Below are 16558 nucleotides of genomic sequence, written 5' to 3'. Positions count from 1 at the left end.
AATCTCAGTGTGACACTTTCTAAAAATAACGATTACAACAAGTCCATTTTATTTAAATAGCCCAAACACAGTTTGCCTCCAAGGGAGATGCTGTAGTGTGAGGTGTGTCTATACCTACAAAACCTACAAACATTAGATCATTAAATCATCATTCATTTTATTTCAATGTTTTCCCTGAGCACATTCAAACACAAACACTACTACATTCATCATTATAAAAATCAAATGTAAAAAAAAAAAATAAAGAAAACAATCATCACAGATGAGCAGACAAAATCAATGTTGTCTCATGGTTCCCTGTTACTACTAAACCCATGTTATGGAACCTGTTCCCAAAGTTAAAGTACAGCTAGAACATGAAGCAGCATAAAATAGTGTATTTGGTCTCCATTTACCTACATAATCATTCAATAAAAACCAAAAAAAAAAAAGAAGCTAAAATTACACTATAGTGCACACATTTTGCCCTCACTCTTTGATTGTCCCGTATGTCATTCAGTTGGTCTTCAGTGATTTAAACATAAAAAGCTAGTTTCCCTCCAGGGTCCTCCGGCTCTGTCTGGCCTCCTCAAGTGATCTGGTTTCCCTTTAAGCGGCACCTGTCAGCTTCAGTGTCCAGGCCCACTGACATGGCATCTGGCTGAAGGGCAGCGGGGGCAGCAGGACCGTCAGTCCCCCGCTGGGATTCAAAGGCTGCCAAGGCAGAGTCCCGACACCGAGGAGCACCACCTTTTTTTTTTATTATTTAGAACAAAAAACATGAAAATAAGGTTGACATGTTGACAGACAAGTAGATATGCTACCTTCTCTTCATGCTGAATGTCCCTCCTGACACAACCCTACCATTAATCTAGACTTGGGACCAGCACTATAGGAGAACACTGGATGTGGATCAATTTAGAGTGCCTAATTAACCCAATTGAACCGGCAACCCTTCAGTTACAATGCAAGTTCCCTTTCCACTAGGCCAAGGGCTGCCCCAAAAAAAAAAGGCAGTAAATGGAGGCCAGAAGTGTCATTCTCTCTCTAAAAATCACAGGATTTATGTTAAAATGAGAGGTTATTATGGACTGTGGTGGGCAGCATTACACCTCTCACCGTACAGCCTGCCGGAAAATATTAGTAGAAGAAGACTTCAGGGTGAAAAGTGTTGTAAACAACTCCGTAAGATAACGGAGGACGTCTGTTGTTAATGGCTCAGTGTTGGAATGGGGTGAATTAGACACTTTACTGGAGCAACTAATGATTATTTTCACAATCAATTAATCTGTTGATTATTTAGTAGATTAGTTGTTTAATAAGTGCAAAGTAAGTGAAGGGTCATTGAATTATGCCAAAACATTACGTTAATGCCAATTCTCCTTCTTGCCATTACTTCAAAATAAAAGTCAAGCTGCGGTTTGCCACTTTTATTTTGTAGGAAGTGAAACCTTCGTGCTCTAAAAATCATGCCCTTTTAAGGCCTGTACACCAGACACAAGGTAACTGATAACTATTGGTTTGTCAGGAACTAATAACAGTTCTGTGTGCCAGTGACAGTGAAGACGTTGTAAGACCAGATAAAGCTGCTTTGGAGGCAAATACTGTAGAATTCATGTTTTCCTGACCCTAATGTAACATCTTAAATGGTCAGAAGACGTTTAACAATGTGGATTGTTGAATGGCGTGTTTTTTTTAGGTCTCGTTTTACCTGAGTCTGTCCTTGTGTAGCCACAGGTTCATGCAGAATCACAGTTCCGTTACTGGGCCACTCCAGCATCAGGGCAAAGATGGCCTTTTCCTGTGGTTTGGAAGTGTACCTGTTGATAAAATAAGACCCATTAATGAACTTTAAAATACTTTACATGATGAGAAAGGATAGCTTTTTCCAGTCCTAAATGTGTACGAGCAGGGATGTTACAATGAGAATAAAATATTTTAGAAAAAGGTCCAGTTCGTGACATTTAGGAGAGTTTATTTGCAGAAATTAAATGCATTACCCAAACGTATGTTTGTATAAATGTACATTAACCTTTTCAAATGATACATGCATCCTGTGTGTTTTTTTTTTTTATCGTGGTCACTAATACACAAAACACCCACCAGATATGAGGAGTGACGCTGTCGTTCTGAGCTCGCCACGCCGTCGTGTTGTAGATGGCTTCTCCGTTCACCTTCAGCCACTGACCCACCTGCCGCAGACGCTCCTCGTAGATGGGCGCGATTCGTCCGTCGTGCGTTGGACCAACGTTCAAGAGCAGGTTTCCACCACAGGACACCGTCTCTACTAAGGTCTGAAACACACACACAAAACATTTGCACAGTCAGTTACTCACTTTATGTAATTTGGTGACTGAAAATGTCCAAAATGTTAATTTTAACATGGCTATGGGTATTTTATATGTGCATTTTTCATTATTTTCTGACATTGCATTCAGTACTTGATTAATCAACAAGCTATAATGCAGATGGAGGAGGAAAAAAGCCCTTGCTCTTGTATTTAAAATGGTTTCATGTGGTGGAAAAGTGGCTGTTATTTCAAATTTCTGATTGTGGTGCTGACTGTTCAACCAAAGTTCCTCATTCTCTCCTCTTCTGAAGCTTTTCAGCCAACTAACTGCCCGTTTGCAAAGTCAATAATGAACTCTGAACTTCCACTTTTAAGCATCAGCAAGCGTGGAGGGAAAAGTCCAGCAGATTTGAAGAAAAATGGGACGTTTGACAAAACTTTATCGGCTGAAAGAAACTAAGCGATAGACACAATCTTGCAAACAACAGAGCAAGTGGACTTTGAGTGGAGCTTCTTTGGTCAACCCGAAAAATAAAACATGTAGCTTTTGGGTTTGCGAAATATTTCAAAGACGACATCATAGATCATAGGTAAGTAGGGCGACAACTAATGATTATTTTCACAATCAATTAATCTGTAGGTCATTTTGTAGATTAGTTGTTTACTAAGTGTAAAGTAAGTGAAGGGTCATTGAATTATGCCAAAACATAAGATTTTTTAAAATCCCAATGGATAGTTAATGCCAATTCTCCTTCTAGCCATTACTTCAAAATAAAAGTCAAGCTATGGTTTGCCACTTGTATGTGAAACTGCAGCTGTAGGATGTGAAACCTTCAGTCTGCATTTGCAGTAACTTAATATAGTGCTCTCGTCTTAGGTCTGCACACCGGACACAAGGTACCTGGTAAAGGCTCCATGTGCCAGTGAAGATGTTGTAGATCAGATGAAGCTGCTTTAGGGGTGAATATTGTAAATGGTAAAACACTGTTTCACAAAACTTGGTCTGAAGAATAGAGCTCTTCTTCTTCTTCTTCTTCTTCAGTAAACCATTAAATCCTACCAGATGCTTTTGTCATAGATGGAGCACTTCAACAGATTTGTTCCATAATAAAAGGTTAATGAGAAATTCATCTCTCACCGCCACAAGCTGCTTTGTGCTGAGGTAGTCACTGAGCGGAGCTTCACGTCTATAACCCCAGGACCTTCTGTCAATGGACATGCAGTTTTCCCATTTGTGTTTGATCAGGTGTCCTGGCTGGTAGCGATCGGAGCAGGTGTAATACCCACCGTGGTTGCAGATGGAGCCGTAACCCCACCGATCATTTGTCACCACAGTTTCTCGCACTGGACTGTGGAAGAACAAAACACACGTAGATGAGTCAGCCTCAGTATTTGATACATGTGTGGAGAAGAACGAATTAAAACAAAAATCTTATCCTTTACTAACTAATTCAGTTGTTTTGACTAGATGGCCGAGTTTAATAGTTTATTTCAGCGTCAACAAAAGACCGGTTTCATCTACTTCCTTAACCCAAGTATCAAATTGCACACTGACAGCACTCACTGCGTTGCAAAAATTTCAGATATTTAGTTTCACCACAACACAGACGCACAACAGGCCTATTACCTGTCATTGTAGAGCCACGCTAAGAAACCTGTGCTGTTCCAGTAAGTGTCAGGTGCATCTCCGTCTCCATCAGACCACAGCAACTCCGGCTTGTACTTGAGGATGAGCTCATAAAGCTCTGGCAGGGATTTACTGGTCGGGAAATAGTTTGTCTTGAACTTATTGGCGGCATCCTGTTCGAAGAGCGGGTTGAACCACTCAAAGAGGGAATGGTACAGCCCTAGACGTAGGTCACTGTTGGCACGGAGAGCAGTCGCCACTTCATCCACCAGGTCCCTTTTGGGTCCAACATCGACTGCATTCCAATTCCATGAGGTTTTTGAACCCCACATTGTGAAACCTGAGGGATTTATTGTAGGTATATGAAAGGTTATGGCTGTGTACTTTTAAATGAACAATAAACACCAAATCCTGAAACAGGTAAAAAGACAGGACATCTATCCTGTATTTTACCTTCATGGTGTTTGGTCGTCAGGACGATATATTTTGCCCCAGATGAGGCAAAGATATCTGTCCATTCTTTGGCATTAAAGAACTCGGCAGTAAAATGTGGAGCAAAGTCTTGATACTTGAAGTCGGGGGGATAATTTTTCCTCATGAAGTCGACATACGGCTGGAATTTTTGCTTCTGCCAGTAATACCTGCAAAAGAAAATTTCATTAAAAACACATGAAAGATTTGTTTTAAAATCTGTCTACGTCATGTGTTTCACCTTGAATTGGTCGGTGATAAAAAAAAGTGAAGTGTTAATTTAGAGATTAGAGATGCTTGACCTGTTGTACACCTGTTGAAAAACCTTATACTGATGCTGTGTTTTGAATTTGAAAGGTCCATTATGTAAGAATTAGTGACATCTAGTGGTGAGACTGCAGAATGTAACAAATGGTAGACTCTTCTGCTCTCCCCCTTCCATTTTGTAAGAGTGATCAGTGAACAACAGTTCACCTCTGCATTCAACAAAAGACGTTGTTGTTCTTCGTTTGCATAGTAATGGTGCGTCCATTTACATCATACACAAGCAATTGGAACTGGGAGTGATGTCACCTCCGAGTTGACTGGGTTCCAGTTGAGAAATCGGGGGAGAAAAACCTAAATACAACCATATCAACCCATTGTTAGTAAAAACCAGTTGTGCTGTGCACAGTATTGTGCACACACTAACAGTGCAGCAATGTGTCCGCAGATAAATATGTAACAGTACAGTACAGTAATGTGTACTGCTGACTTAATGTGAAATTAATAAAACAAAAGTGCAATTAACTGTAAAAATACAACACAATGTAAAGCAAGGTCCTTGCCTAAAGAACAAATTAATTTTCGGCCAATAAACGGCCACACTCAGTGCGTTTACATGCACAGTTTAGCCGGACTAAGGCCATAGTCCGACTAAGACAGGCAAGTGGACAATTTGCCTAATCGGAGTACCCTAACCTGGAGGAGAAAGAAAACGATGAATTGGCCGTGTATTTCTGACTGTATCTCTCTAAACGAGTGCGTTTTTTCATTGTACTGTAGAAGGAAATGGATCACGTTTAATTACATGACAGCATTGCAGATTCACTTGCTTAAGATTAGGACTAAACATTCCAGGAAAGCAAGTTAATCAACATTGCATGGAACTTGGAAAACGCTCATTGGTGAACCTGGAAGTGATGATGTTCTCCAAGGTCCATGAACAAAAAAAATATTCAGTTTTAATAATTTAAGAAGCTGTAAAAATCCGAAAGCTTGTTTTAATAATTGAAAAAAACACTAAATTCGAATGTGCGATTACCTCACCTGACTGTATGTGGTTTCATTAGTCATGCTATATCTACAGTCGTGATCAAATGGGCGACCAAACTTACCAAAACCACTCGCTGCCGAAGCTCGGGACAGAGAAAACCCCCCAGTGTATAAAGATCCCAAACTTGGCTTGGTCAAACCATTCAGGTGATGGTCTGGAGTCGATGGATTTCCAGTTCGGTTCGTATTTGGCGTCGCCAGTGTCGAAAAGCAGCAACGGTAACAGCAAAGAAAGGAGTGTTAAGCCCTCCATTTTGGTGGACCTGGCGACACTAACGGCTTCACTTTCACTGTCTCATCACACGAAGACGAATTGACATAAAGTTGGAAAGTCACGTGATAAAGTGAGCGCGTGCTGCTGACAAAGGAAGTAAACGTTTGCCGCTGGAGGTGTTCGATATTTATTCACGGCTCGGCCGCCGTCGTGTCTCAAACCAATCAGATTATTTAAGCCTCAGCAAACGCCGCTCTCCTGGGCGACGCCGCGGTATATGTCACGCGCACCTACAGATGTGCGCATGCGTAGTGCACTTGTTCCCGGAAGACTGTTTGTTTTGGTTTTTATAATAACGTGACCTGTTTTTTGTCCAAATGCAAATATTAAAACATCTCTGCTGGGGATTTTGACACGGTGCGACTTTGTAAGAAATACAAGTAAATGTTTTATTCTTTTAAATATCTTACGAGGAATAATTGAGCGTTTGAGTCATTCTTAAACTTTAGTTTATCTTTCAGTCGTTGAGTCTTACCTGTTAGACATTTTAAGTTTATGTTGTAATCATTTTAGACTGTCTTTAATAATTCGAAATAGGTCTTTTTCTCATTTTAGTCTCTTAGTCATTTTATTCCTCTTTTTTTTTCCGTTTAGTTAGTTATCTTTTATAGTCCATTTAGAGTGTCTTTGAGTCGTTTTAATCTATTCTGTTGTTTTTTTTAATCTAACTTTTTGTTCCGTAACCCTGTCTTTTATTCTTTTTATTAATGTTCTGTTTCTGTAGTATTGTAACCCTTTTAGCCAACAATCTTTAAGTTCAGTTCAATTTCAATTGAATTTATTTGTATAGTGCCAAATCACAACATACATTGTCTCAAGGCACTGTACATAGTAAGGCCAAACAATTCACACACATCAATATTTCACGTGTGACTTCACATGTGTCAAAATCCTGTCTAACTCACCAGCATACAGTGCTTGGTGCTCAATATTTTGATCCGGAAAATCATGACGTAGACTTTTAAAATCATCCCATGCCCAGTGTGCAAACTTCCCTGCTCGCCACAACACCGGAAAGACCCGAGTAGTCCCGAGTGACCCCGAAGCCAGCTAAGTTACCTGTTGAGTGCACTGTGTCCGTTGTGCGTGATTGCGAAGTAAGTGTATACTCGCTGTTGTTGATTATGATGATGATGATTATGCGGCCGCCATGTTGTGATAATTACTCTGGCGCACGACATTGTTAATGTGAGATATAATAACACAGACTGGTTAATATGTTCAAACTACCTTATATATGTGCCCTAGACATAGAATTATGTTTTGATTGTGTGTTTTATACCGCGGATGGGCTCTACATCGGACGATATTTATGTTTTATTACAGTTGCTTTGCGTTACATTGTAATGATGCGGTCTGAGGCGCCCCCGTGTGGCCATTAGAGGATATTATTTGTATTCATTATTCTCCCTGCATTTCGTGTATAGTACCATTTGGGTGTTTAGTTCACGGTCATATTACTTTATAATGTACTAACACATTATTGGTATATATTATACAATATCTTAGTGATATATAAGGTTTAAATCTGTCCATCTTATTTATTTCATTTCTCTTTACTTGTTCTCTTGTCATTGTCAGGACTTAGATAAGTTAGTCCTGACAAGTTAGTTAGTGTTTGAACATTCCAAACAAGTGAAACGTCACAGCCATATATTATACTAATGTTGGAGATAATCAGTCTTCAGTCTCTGTTTTGTATATCTTTATAAATGTAAACTGCTTTTGTATTGTTACACGATGTTGGTGTGCTGCAGATAAGAGCATCTGAAAGGTTCACTTGGAGGCCATGTTCGTGTGTTACTGTAAAGACAGCCACCTGCAAAGTTTTGGACATCACCCATTTGGCAATCACCCAAATGTAAGGCTGACCCTGCACATGTTTGGGTAGTGCCCAAATTTTCCCAAAACTGCTTACTCGGCAACAAAAGTAACCAATCAGAGTAAGAGCGGGCAAACCCCTCCCTTACAGATGTTTTTAAAAAAAAGGAAGAAAACAAAAGCTAGACACAATTAGATTAGAGATGTAAAAAAAAAGGCAGCAGTAGACCAGCAGCTCCTGTCCCCACAAGGAAAAAAAAAATATATCATTTTCTCTATGGACTTTGGTGCAGCAGAGTGTGAGGTTTACAAATGTTAGTAAAGAGGGAAATATAGATTTTATATTTTTATGAGTTTTCCTTGTGTTTCTCATGGAGAGAGTCTCTGAGGCTCAGGATGGTTCCCAGAGATGCTGTAGTGTTCGGTGTGTCCGTACCCCAAACATTAGACCTTAAATCATCATTCATTTTATTTCAATGTTTTCCCTGAGCACATTCAAACATAAACATTACCACATTATGAAATCAAATGTAAAAATATAAATCTATAATATAGAAAAAATAACAGATGTCACATGTGTGGAGAAAAACAAATTAAAACAAAATCAATCTTGTATTTACTAACCGATTCAGGAGTTGTGACTGGAAGATATAAATGAATTGCTTATTTGAAGAGTCAAGAAAGACCAATTTCACCTACTTCTTTAACCCAAGTATTCCATTCCAATTCCATGAGGCTTTTGAACCCCACAGTGTGAACTCTGAGGGATTTATTGTATACATATGAGAAGACTGTGTACTTTTAAATAAACAACAACAAAAAAAATTGCCCCAGATGAGGCAAAGATATCTGTCCATTCTTTGGCATTAAAAGTCTTGATACTTATCCAGTCAGGGGGATAATTTTTCCTCATGAAGTTGAGATATTGCTGTAGTTTATTCTTCTGCCAGTAATACCTGCAAAAGAAAATATCATGAAAAACACACAATATTAGAGATTAGAGATGATGTACTAAGATTTTGACCTGTACACGGTACAAGAAATACTTTTTATTGAAGCTGTGTTTTTTGAATTTGCTTCTCTCTGACTTTTATGAAATCCCATATGCTTTTTTTAAACTCTCAAATCCAGACTTTCACCTAATCCCATTAAAGGAACTACATTTTATAATCCGAATAGGGATGCAACTTTTAATTGGTCGATTATTTTCTCGATTAATCGAATACTTGTTTTTACCAAACCTGGACGTGATGATGTTCTCCAATGTCCAAAACCAAAATGATTCATTTGAAATTGAAAATATTCACATTTAAGAAGCTGGAAAAATCAGAAAGCTTGTTTAAATTATTGGAAAAAACACTCAATTCGAATGTGTGATCACCCGAGCTGATCGTATGTGGTTTAATAAATCATTTCCATCTACAATCGTGATAAAATGGGGGACTAAATTTACCACCTTAATGAAACGAATGCGTGCTGCTGACAAAAGGAAGTAAACGTTTACCGCTGGAGGTGTTGGATGTTTTTTACGGCTCAGCCGCCGTCCTGTCTCCTGCGGGCCTGCAGTTCCATGCTATTGGAGTTAAGCCGCAGCAAACGCCGCTCTCCCGGGCGACGCCGCATTGTATGTCACGCGCGCCCACAGATGTGCGCATGCGTAGTCGACTTGATCCCGGAAGACGGTTTGTTTTGGTTTTTACAATAACGTGACCTGTATTTGTCCACATGCAGGGCTACATTGACTGTCATTGTCACATCTCCGCGGGGGATTTTGACAAGGTTCGACTTTTTAAGAAATACAAATACATGTTATATTCTTTTAAATATCTTACGAAGTATACTTTGAACGTATGTTTTAGTCTTAACGGTCGTTAAGCCTGTCTTTTAGTCGTTTAGTCTTTTCTGTTAGACATTAAGTTTATGTTGTAATCATTTTAGACTGTCTTTATTCATTTGTAGGTCTTTTATTTTCTCTTTTTGTCCCTTTCATTTTAACCTGACCTTTTTTTCGTTCAGTCTATCTTTTAATCGAGCGAGACTGTTGTTGAGTCGTTGTAATCTATTCTGTTGTTATATTAACCTTACTTTGAATCACTTAACTTTTAGCCCTTTTTAGTAACGTTCTGTTGCTGTAGTTGTATTGCCTAAAGTGTAACAACCTTTAAGTTATACTGTAGTCTTTAGTGATGAGACAATAAATCATATTTTTGCAATATCATAATCGTCATGAATGAAGAAAAACGTCAGTATTTCACGTGAGTGACTTGAAAATCCTGTCTAACTCACCAGCATACAGTGCTTGTGATCTATATTTCTTAATTTACCTAAGGGAGCTGCATCTTTCCTCATGGGCCTTATTATTCATTCATTCATCTTCTGTGATCTTATTAAATCATTTTTCACCAAAAAAAAGACAGAAGGTTGCACCTAATTTTTTTCAGTCATCACGATAATATCATGAATCGCAATTATTTTGGTCAAGATAATCATGATGTGTGCTTGTTGTTTTTTTATTTTATTTGTATTTATTTATTTAACAGTATTTTAGTGATGTAAGGTTTTAATCTAACATCTGTCCATCTAATTTATTTAATTTCTCTTTACTTGTTCTCTTGTCATTGTCAGGACTTGGAGGATGTGATTGAACGTTCCAAACAGGTGAAATGTCCCAGCTATAAACATATTCATAACACTTTCATTATTGTATGTATCAGATTTAAATTATTTGCTTTTTTTCCCCCCCTCAGGCCGGACTGTTGGCGCTCTTAGCTGTGGCAGAACATGCAGGGGAATTTGAAAAGATTATTTCATTGTCACACAGGTAACTGCAGTGTCATGAGAGACTTGATGAAATTTCGATTTATTATGTGTGTTATGATCCTTTTTTGAAAAAAAAAAACAAAAAACAACAACCCTGTTCACAGGTTTCCAGGTTTTATTTTCCCCTGCTTAGGAGTCCATCCAGTTCAAGAAGTTTCCCCAGAGCAACAGAGAGGTGCTTCTCTCCAGGTAGGTTTGACTTTAAAGGGTTTTTTCAACCAATATGTAGCTTCTGTTCCCTGATGACCAGGTGTAGAAAAATAGACACATTTATTGACTTCACATGTGGAGTCAAAATATAATGGATAAAATAAAAATATAATCACATACACTACAAACATACTCCACAAGCTATATATAAAGTATAGCATAAAATACATTATTGCCGTTTATGGAAAACCATGCTGTTCATGATGGTTCAGTTTAATTTTTTTCAATTATTCAAAGGTCTCTTGACTGTAAGTGTACTATATTTATATATCTCAGGCCTTATATCCCAAATCCTGGATTTCTACATTACTCAGTAACACCAGAATGTAAGTTTTAAATGGTATGTTTTTGTTCAGGCTGAACAATGACTACAATTTCCAAAATGTGTAGAAAAACAATTTTTAGATCAAATATTGTCCTGATCTACACATCACATTCTACAGACAGAGGAAAACATATTTGTTTTGCACAGATTTGCACACACAGTAGTCATTTTTATGTGTTTTTCAAAAAAATCATCACAATTATGTAAAAGTGATCACTCCCTCTAATATCATAAACAATAGATAATTATTAAAAATATTATTATTTATGGTTTCTGTGGTCATCATAAATAAAATCTGTTGTTTTTTTTCTGTCTGTTATGGAGGATCTCGATGCTGCTCTCCCCATCATAGAGAAATACCAAGACCACCTTGTGGCTATTGGGGAGGTAATATCACTAATATCCCTCTCTGTGGTGACATAAATAGCACTTTATGTCCAGACTTTTATTTATCGTACTTTTATGTTTCAGTTCAATCTTTTTCCCATTTTTTCTGTTAAAGGTTGGTTTGGATTTTACACCCAGATTTGTCAGCAATGACACTGATAAAGACAGTCAAAGGCAGGTCCTCATTCGCCAAGCACAGATAGCTAAGCAGCTGGATCTCCCTCTGTAAGTCATACGTGATATTAAAGCAATGGATAGATAACTCATACACTTAATAGAATTGAACAAGCAGATTAAGTGCATATACATTTGTATTTGTGTGTTGTACGATTAGGCCACATGATTGGTGGAGTAGTTAGCTTTCTTGCCTTTGAAGCAAGAAGACCTAGGTCAGAACAAGGGTCTTTCTGCATGGAGTTCCCATGTTCTCCAAGTGTGTTCGTGGGGTTTCTCCGGGTTCTCCGGTTTCAGTGAACTGTTGTTTGTCTCTATTTGGGCCGTTACGTTTAATTCTACGTTATTTGTACCTCGCTTTTTGCCCTTTGTTAGCTGGGATTGGCACCAGCACCTCCCACGACTCTCATGTGGAGGATAAAGCGGTAGAAGATGAATGAATGAATGAATGTAATAAGAATAGCATTATGTTAGCAGCACAAACAAACTTCCATGAAATATTTGCTTCATGTTTTATTTCTAGAAATGTTCATTCACGGTCGGCAGGGAGACCGACCATCCATCTTCTCAAAGAACAAGGTACACAGTCTAGTTTAGTTTCTAATTTTTTCTTCTAAAAATGACCCCTGCAGTAAACTGCAGTTCCCCTGAATTGTCACTAGGTGTCGAGAAAGCCCTGCTTCACGCTTTTGATGGGAAACCGTCTGTTGCCATGGAGGGAGTGAAGGCTGGATATTTCTTTTCAATTCCACCTTCCATAGTACGGAGTGAACAGGTAAAACAGAGCATCTGTTTAAGTCAAATATACTCTGAATTTTAACTTATCCTATATTTGTATTACCTGTTAATGATTGGTGATGGTTTCTCTTGTTTTGTTTTGGGGGCTTTCTACCAAGAAGCAGAAACTTGTAAAACAACTGCCATTAGAAAACATATGTCTGGAAACGGATTCACCTGCTTTGGGTCCAGAAAAGCAGGTGAGATCATTTTTTTCCCCTAATTGAATGTTCTAAAATCCAAATTGAATATTTCATTTTAAGTTTTTGATACGATACTTGGGTTTTCCTATTGACTTTGAGCTCTCCTTCAAAGCACATATTGCCAAATTGGTAACTAAGCTTAGAGTGAAGATTGGTTCCTATCACAGAAATAAATCCGGCTTCTCGTGCAAAGCAAGAACACTTTTAGTATCTGCAACTTTTCTGCTGTTACTAGATTATGGTGATGTACTGCATATGGGTCCTTAGACTAAATGTTTACAGTCTCTGAACTGTCCTTCACTGAGTGTACGCAGACACACACACTGGCTTTTATTAATCTATAATAACTTATCTGTAGGAGTCTTGGAAAAGAGATTTCAATCTCAATGGGTTTGTACCTGGTTAAATAAATAAATGCAAATCACAAGATGTCAAAAAATATAAAATATTTAATTCAAGCTTACGTGCAGTTGTGATATACAGTCGAAATAAAAGGAGATGTAAAAGCTGGCTCACATCTCTGATTTTGCTCTCAATGACTAATTATAATTTTCTTGCTCCGGTTTTCCGTCACTGCTGCAGGTGAGAAATGAGCCCAAAAACATCCCCATCTCTGCTGAGTACATCAGTAAAATCAAAGGAGTGTCACTGGAGAAGGTGATGGAGGTGACGACGCAGAACGCCCTTCGACTCTTCCCCAAGATAAAGTCAGTCATCAAACCCTGACGCGGCCTTAAAGCTTCCTGTCTGTTTAATCATGTCATGTCAACAAACAAACAGATTCATAATATCCATACACAAATAAAGATGAGATAACATTTTGAACACAAGACTGCTGTATTTTCCCCATGTACGCTACATGTGAGTCATCCAACCGTTCACTCTGTCACGTAACAACAGCTACTCACTGACAACATTCATGCGATAACTTGTTTTAACGTATCATTGTGAGTAAATTCATAAAATATTTATATGGACTGAGCAAAGCAGAGCAGTTATACGATTACCTTTGTCATTTCCCCTGTCACTATAAGTATTAATTCCTATGTTGTTGCTCTTTATAATTAAATGGTGATTCATGTTCCACTCCGAAACAGCTGCTAATGAATGTCAAACTGTCGCGGACCTGGATCAGTCACAGTTCACAGTTGTATGAGGTATTAAATGCAAACTCATGAGCTCAAAATCATTGTTTCATTGTTTTTGACCTTTGTTTTAAAACATGTTGTAGCTGTTTTCTTCACTAAATACAGCAGCAGTGAGAATAAACAAAGCAGAAGTATGAACAGTGTTTAAAGCACATGTATTCTTGTGTTGTACTGAGAACATTAAGAACATTGTATGAAATACTGTACATACAGTATGTAAATATTTGGTGATGGGATAAAGTTAGTAAGTTTATACTTCTGCCTACTCCTTGTGACATGTGACAAGATGTAATTGTTGTACTGGTGTTTGAAATACAAACTATATATACCCTTGTAAGATCCGGTAGCAATTTATTAGGAACATCTGGCTAAGCTTATATTGTTCCTTTGTTTTGAACAGGAAGTCGAGGAAATCTCGGCTCTAGGTATCTATGAAGCTGAAATTACTTTTCTGGATTAAATGATTATGTTTTTAAGTCCAGGTTACGTTCATATTTTCTTATTTTTATTCATTTAGTTTTTAGTGATAACCTTAAATGAAAGTTTGCAACTGTTATTCACTTACACTTTTACTCAGATCATTTATATTTTTGGGGCTTAAATACATTTCAGTGTTGTTGTTTTTTTAAGTATGTGTTATTTAGGTGATTCAACTCATATTTTTGCAACTTGTTCCACTTCAATTTTACTCAGAGTCAAATAGTTTACATTTTTGGGGTTAATCTTAATCTGAAAAATACATTTCAGAATAAAAGTGGAGCTTAGTTTTACTTTTTATATTTTTTTTAATGATATCTGTGATTCAAAGCCTTAAAGCTTAATGGTAGCAAATGTTGTCAATTACCTATTTTTTGGTTGTTTTTTTAAACAAATTATAACTGAAATACTACTCTAATTCAACATGTGGCTGTTTTTGAGAAATGTCGGTTGGCTCTTGAACGCAGCGTGTGTGTGTGTGTGTTGTGTGTATGTATGTATGTATGTGTGTGTGTGTGTGTGTGTGCAGTTCAGGGACCGCCCTGAAGTCGACACGTCAACCGCTGGACTCCCGCGCTTCGCTGCCACTGACAGCGTGTCACGTCCACCCAGTGCGGGCGTCTCTTCTGTTGATAGATACCCGGGGCCGGAGCGGCTGAACTTTACCTCGCTGGGTCGTTTTCGTTGAACGGGCAGAGTCTGCGTGTGCTTCAGCGAGAAATAGTGAGGAGATAAGTCGAAGAGGAAAAGCTACTGCAGCTGCTGGAAAATGTTCATCGCATAAGGATTTTTCAGTGGGTGAGTAACGAGTTACACTTCCCTCTTTGTCACATTTATTTATTTATTTAACCCTCGAACTGGTCTCACAATAATTACTACTTTTTATTATTGAATAAAGAGTTTGTTTTCAGACTATTTTTCACCGCCAGTCGAGTTAATATTATACATTTAATCTGTGACTGATGAGGTTTATTGTCGTGGTGGAGGTGCTGTGCTTTATCCCATTTACACGGAGACAGAGGCGTTTCACGGGGTTTTTGGAACCCTAGGCACCCGTAAAAATGAGAGAGGCACTCACATTTTCTTTTAATTTAATTTAATTTAATTTAATTTAATTTAATTTAATTTAATTTAATTTAATAGAAGTAGAAGTCCACACTCCTTTGTTAAAAGAGTAGAAGCACCACTTCAGCTTCTTTTCTCCAAGTGAAACAAAGCACAGGCTTCCGAAACATACTTAAAGCTGCTGTACGTAACGTTTTGTGATTGTTTTTGTTGTTGTTATTCTGCCTCTGTTCCTGAAGCATGAACAGAAACGATGGTACATTATTTCAGGGTTGCCACGGATCCTTGGAATCCTTGAGAGTTTATGAATTTAAAAAAATAAAATAAAATTCAAGGCCCTTGAAAGTGTTAGAAAATAGACATTTTCTAAATCCAAGTTCAAAAATTCAAACAAAAATGAAACACAAAATCAACATACACAAATTGCAAATAAAATATCGATTTAATCATTCAAAAATATTGCATTTTATTTGTTTGAAAATACACTTTTCGTTTGCAATGATCAGAATTTTGTTAGTGGACGCCATGGGCGAAGACGCTCTTATAAGTTGTCCTCACATCCTAAGCTGTGTCAGCACATTCACTTGAATTTGATCCTGGAAAATCCTGCAACATACTCTTCTTTCAGACCTGAATGACGCCGTATCAGCAAATAAACTTAATCGCTGTTCATTGTAAAACACGGCATTGTTTCAAGAAATGTCTTTATCCACACAAAAACTCTCATTAAACGCCATAGTACATATGCCCTGCCTGTACCTGCCACTGCAACACAGACATACACCATATATGGAGAGGCATAAAGCATGTACGCCGTGTACAAATATTTGTTTAAATAAATATACATTACAATGAAGACGGAATGAACCAAGCCAGGGCGACTAAGGAAAGAAAATAAAACTCCAAGATAGAGAAATGTGGGCCTTTGACATTGTTTTTTACAGTAGCATGTTGGTTGTATGCACAAAAATGCAGATTATCCCACTCGGGACCTGTTTTCCAAAAATAGCGTTGGGTGGAATTGAACCCGGGTTGCTGCAATGGGCCCACATGGCACGACGACTCGGTGGTGCCAACTTTTTTTGTGTGCGCGTCAAAACTTTTCAGTCAGACGTTTGTGGAGCTGATGGGCATAACCAGCATTGTTTAATGGTATGCAAACGCAACAGACATTTTGATTTACATTTAAAAGTTAC

General features: G+C 38.0%; 2 protein-coding genes across 13 annotated transcripts; one reads left to right on the top strand and one right to left on the bottom strand.

Moving 5' to 3' along the window:
* Nucleotides 1–137: 137 nt before the first annotated feature.
* Nucleotides 138–6055, bottom strand: fuca2 (alpha-L-fucosidase 2). Its single transcript, XM_058615058.1, has 7 exons — nucleotides 5744–6055; nucleotides 4350–4537; nucleotides 3897–4236; nucleotides 3408–3618; nucleotides 2083–2273; nucleotides 1691–1799; nucleotides 138–729 (listed from the first exon to the last, which is right to left on the bottom strand). The coding sequence occupies exons 1-7, from the start codon at nucleotides 5932–5934 to the stop codon at nucleotides 589–591; spliced, it is 1371 nt and encodes a 456-aa protein (XP_058471041.1). The 5' UTR covers nucleotides 5935–6055; the 3' UTR covers nucleotides 138–588.
* A 125-nt stretch (nucleotides 6056–6180) lies between these two features.
* Nucleotides 6181–14985, top strand: LOC131444583 (putative deoxyribonuclease TATDN3). 12 transcript variants are annotated; one of them, XR_009233744.1, is made up of 12 exons: nucleotides 8985–9555; nucleotides 10402–10434; nucleotides 10524–10597; nucleotides 10701–10785; nucleotides 11456–11518; nucleotides 11634–11743; nucleotides 12216–12271; nucleotides 12355–12467; nucleotides 12589–12669; nucleotides 13255–13379; nucleotides 13770–13829; nucleotides 14827–14897. XR_009233744.1 is itself a non-coding variant. In XM_058615068.1 (11 exons), the coding sequence occupies exons 3-11, from the start codon at nucleotides 10558–10560 to the stop codon at nucleotides 14954–14956; spliced, it is 774 nt and encodes a 257-aa protein (XP_058471051.1). In that variant the 5' UTR covers nucleotides 6181–6312; nucleotides 10402–10434; nucleotides 10524–10557; the 3' UTR covers nucleotides 14957–14974. The 12 variants fall into 12 exon arrangements, 11 of the variants coding, with proteins under 11 accessions (XP_058471051.1, XP_058471049.1, XP_058471053.1 ...); XM_058615068.1 differs by lacking the exons at nucleotides 8985–9555; nucleotides 13770–13829 and adding an exon at nucleotides 6181–6312 and having other exon boundaries at nucleotides 10730–10785; nucleotides 14827–14974; XM_058615066.1 differs by lacking the exons at nucleotides 8985–9555; nucleotides 13770–13829 and adding an exon at nucleotides 6181–6322 and having other exon boundaries at nucleotides 10730–10785; nucleotides 14827–14974.
* Nucleotides 14986–16558: the final 1573 nt, after the last annotated feature.

The sequence above is a fragment of the Solea solea genome, chromosome 18 (assembly GCF_958295425.1).
Source record: "Solea solea chromosome 18, fSolSol10.1, whole genome shotgun sequence".
Lineage (NCBI taxonomy): Eukaryota > Metazoa > Chordata > Actinopteri > Pleuronectiformes > Soleidae > Solea > Solea solea.
This window is presented reverse-complemented; position numbering and strand designations above follow the sequence as displayed.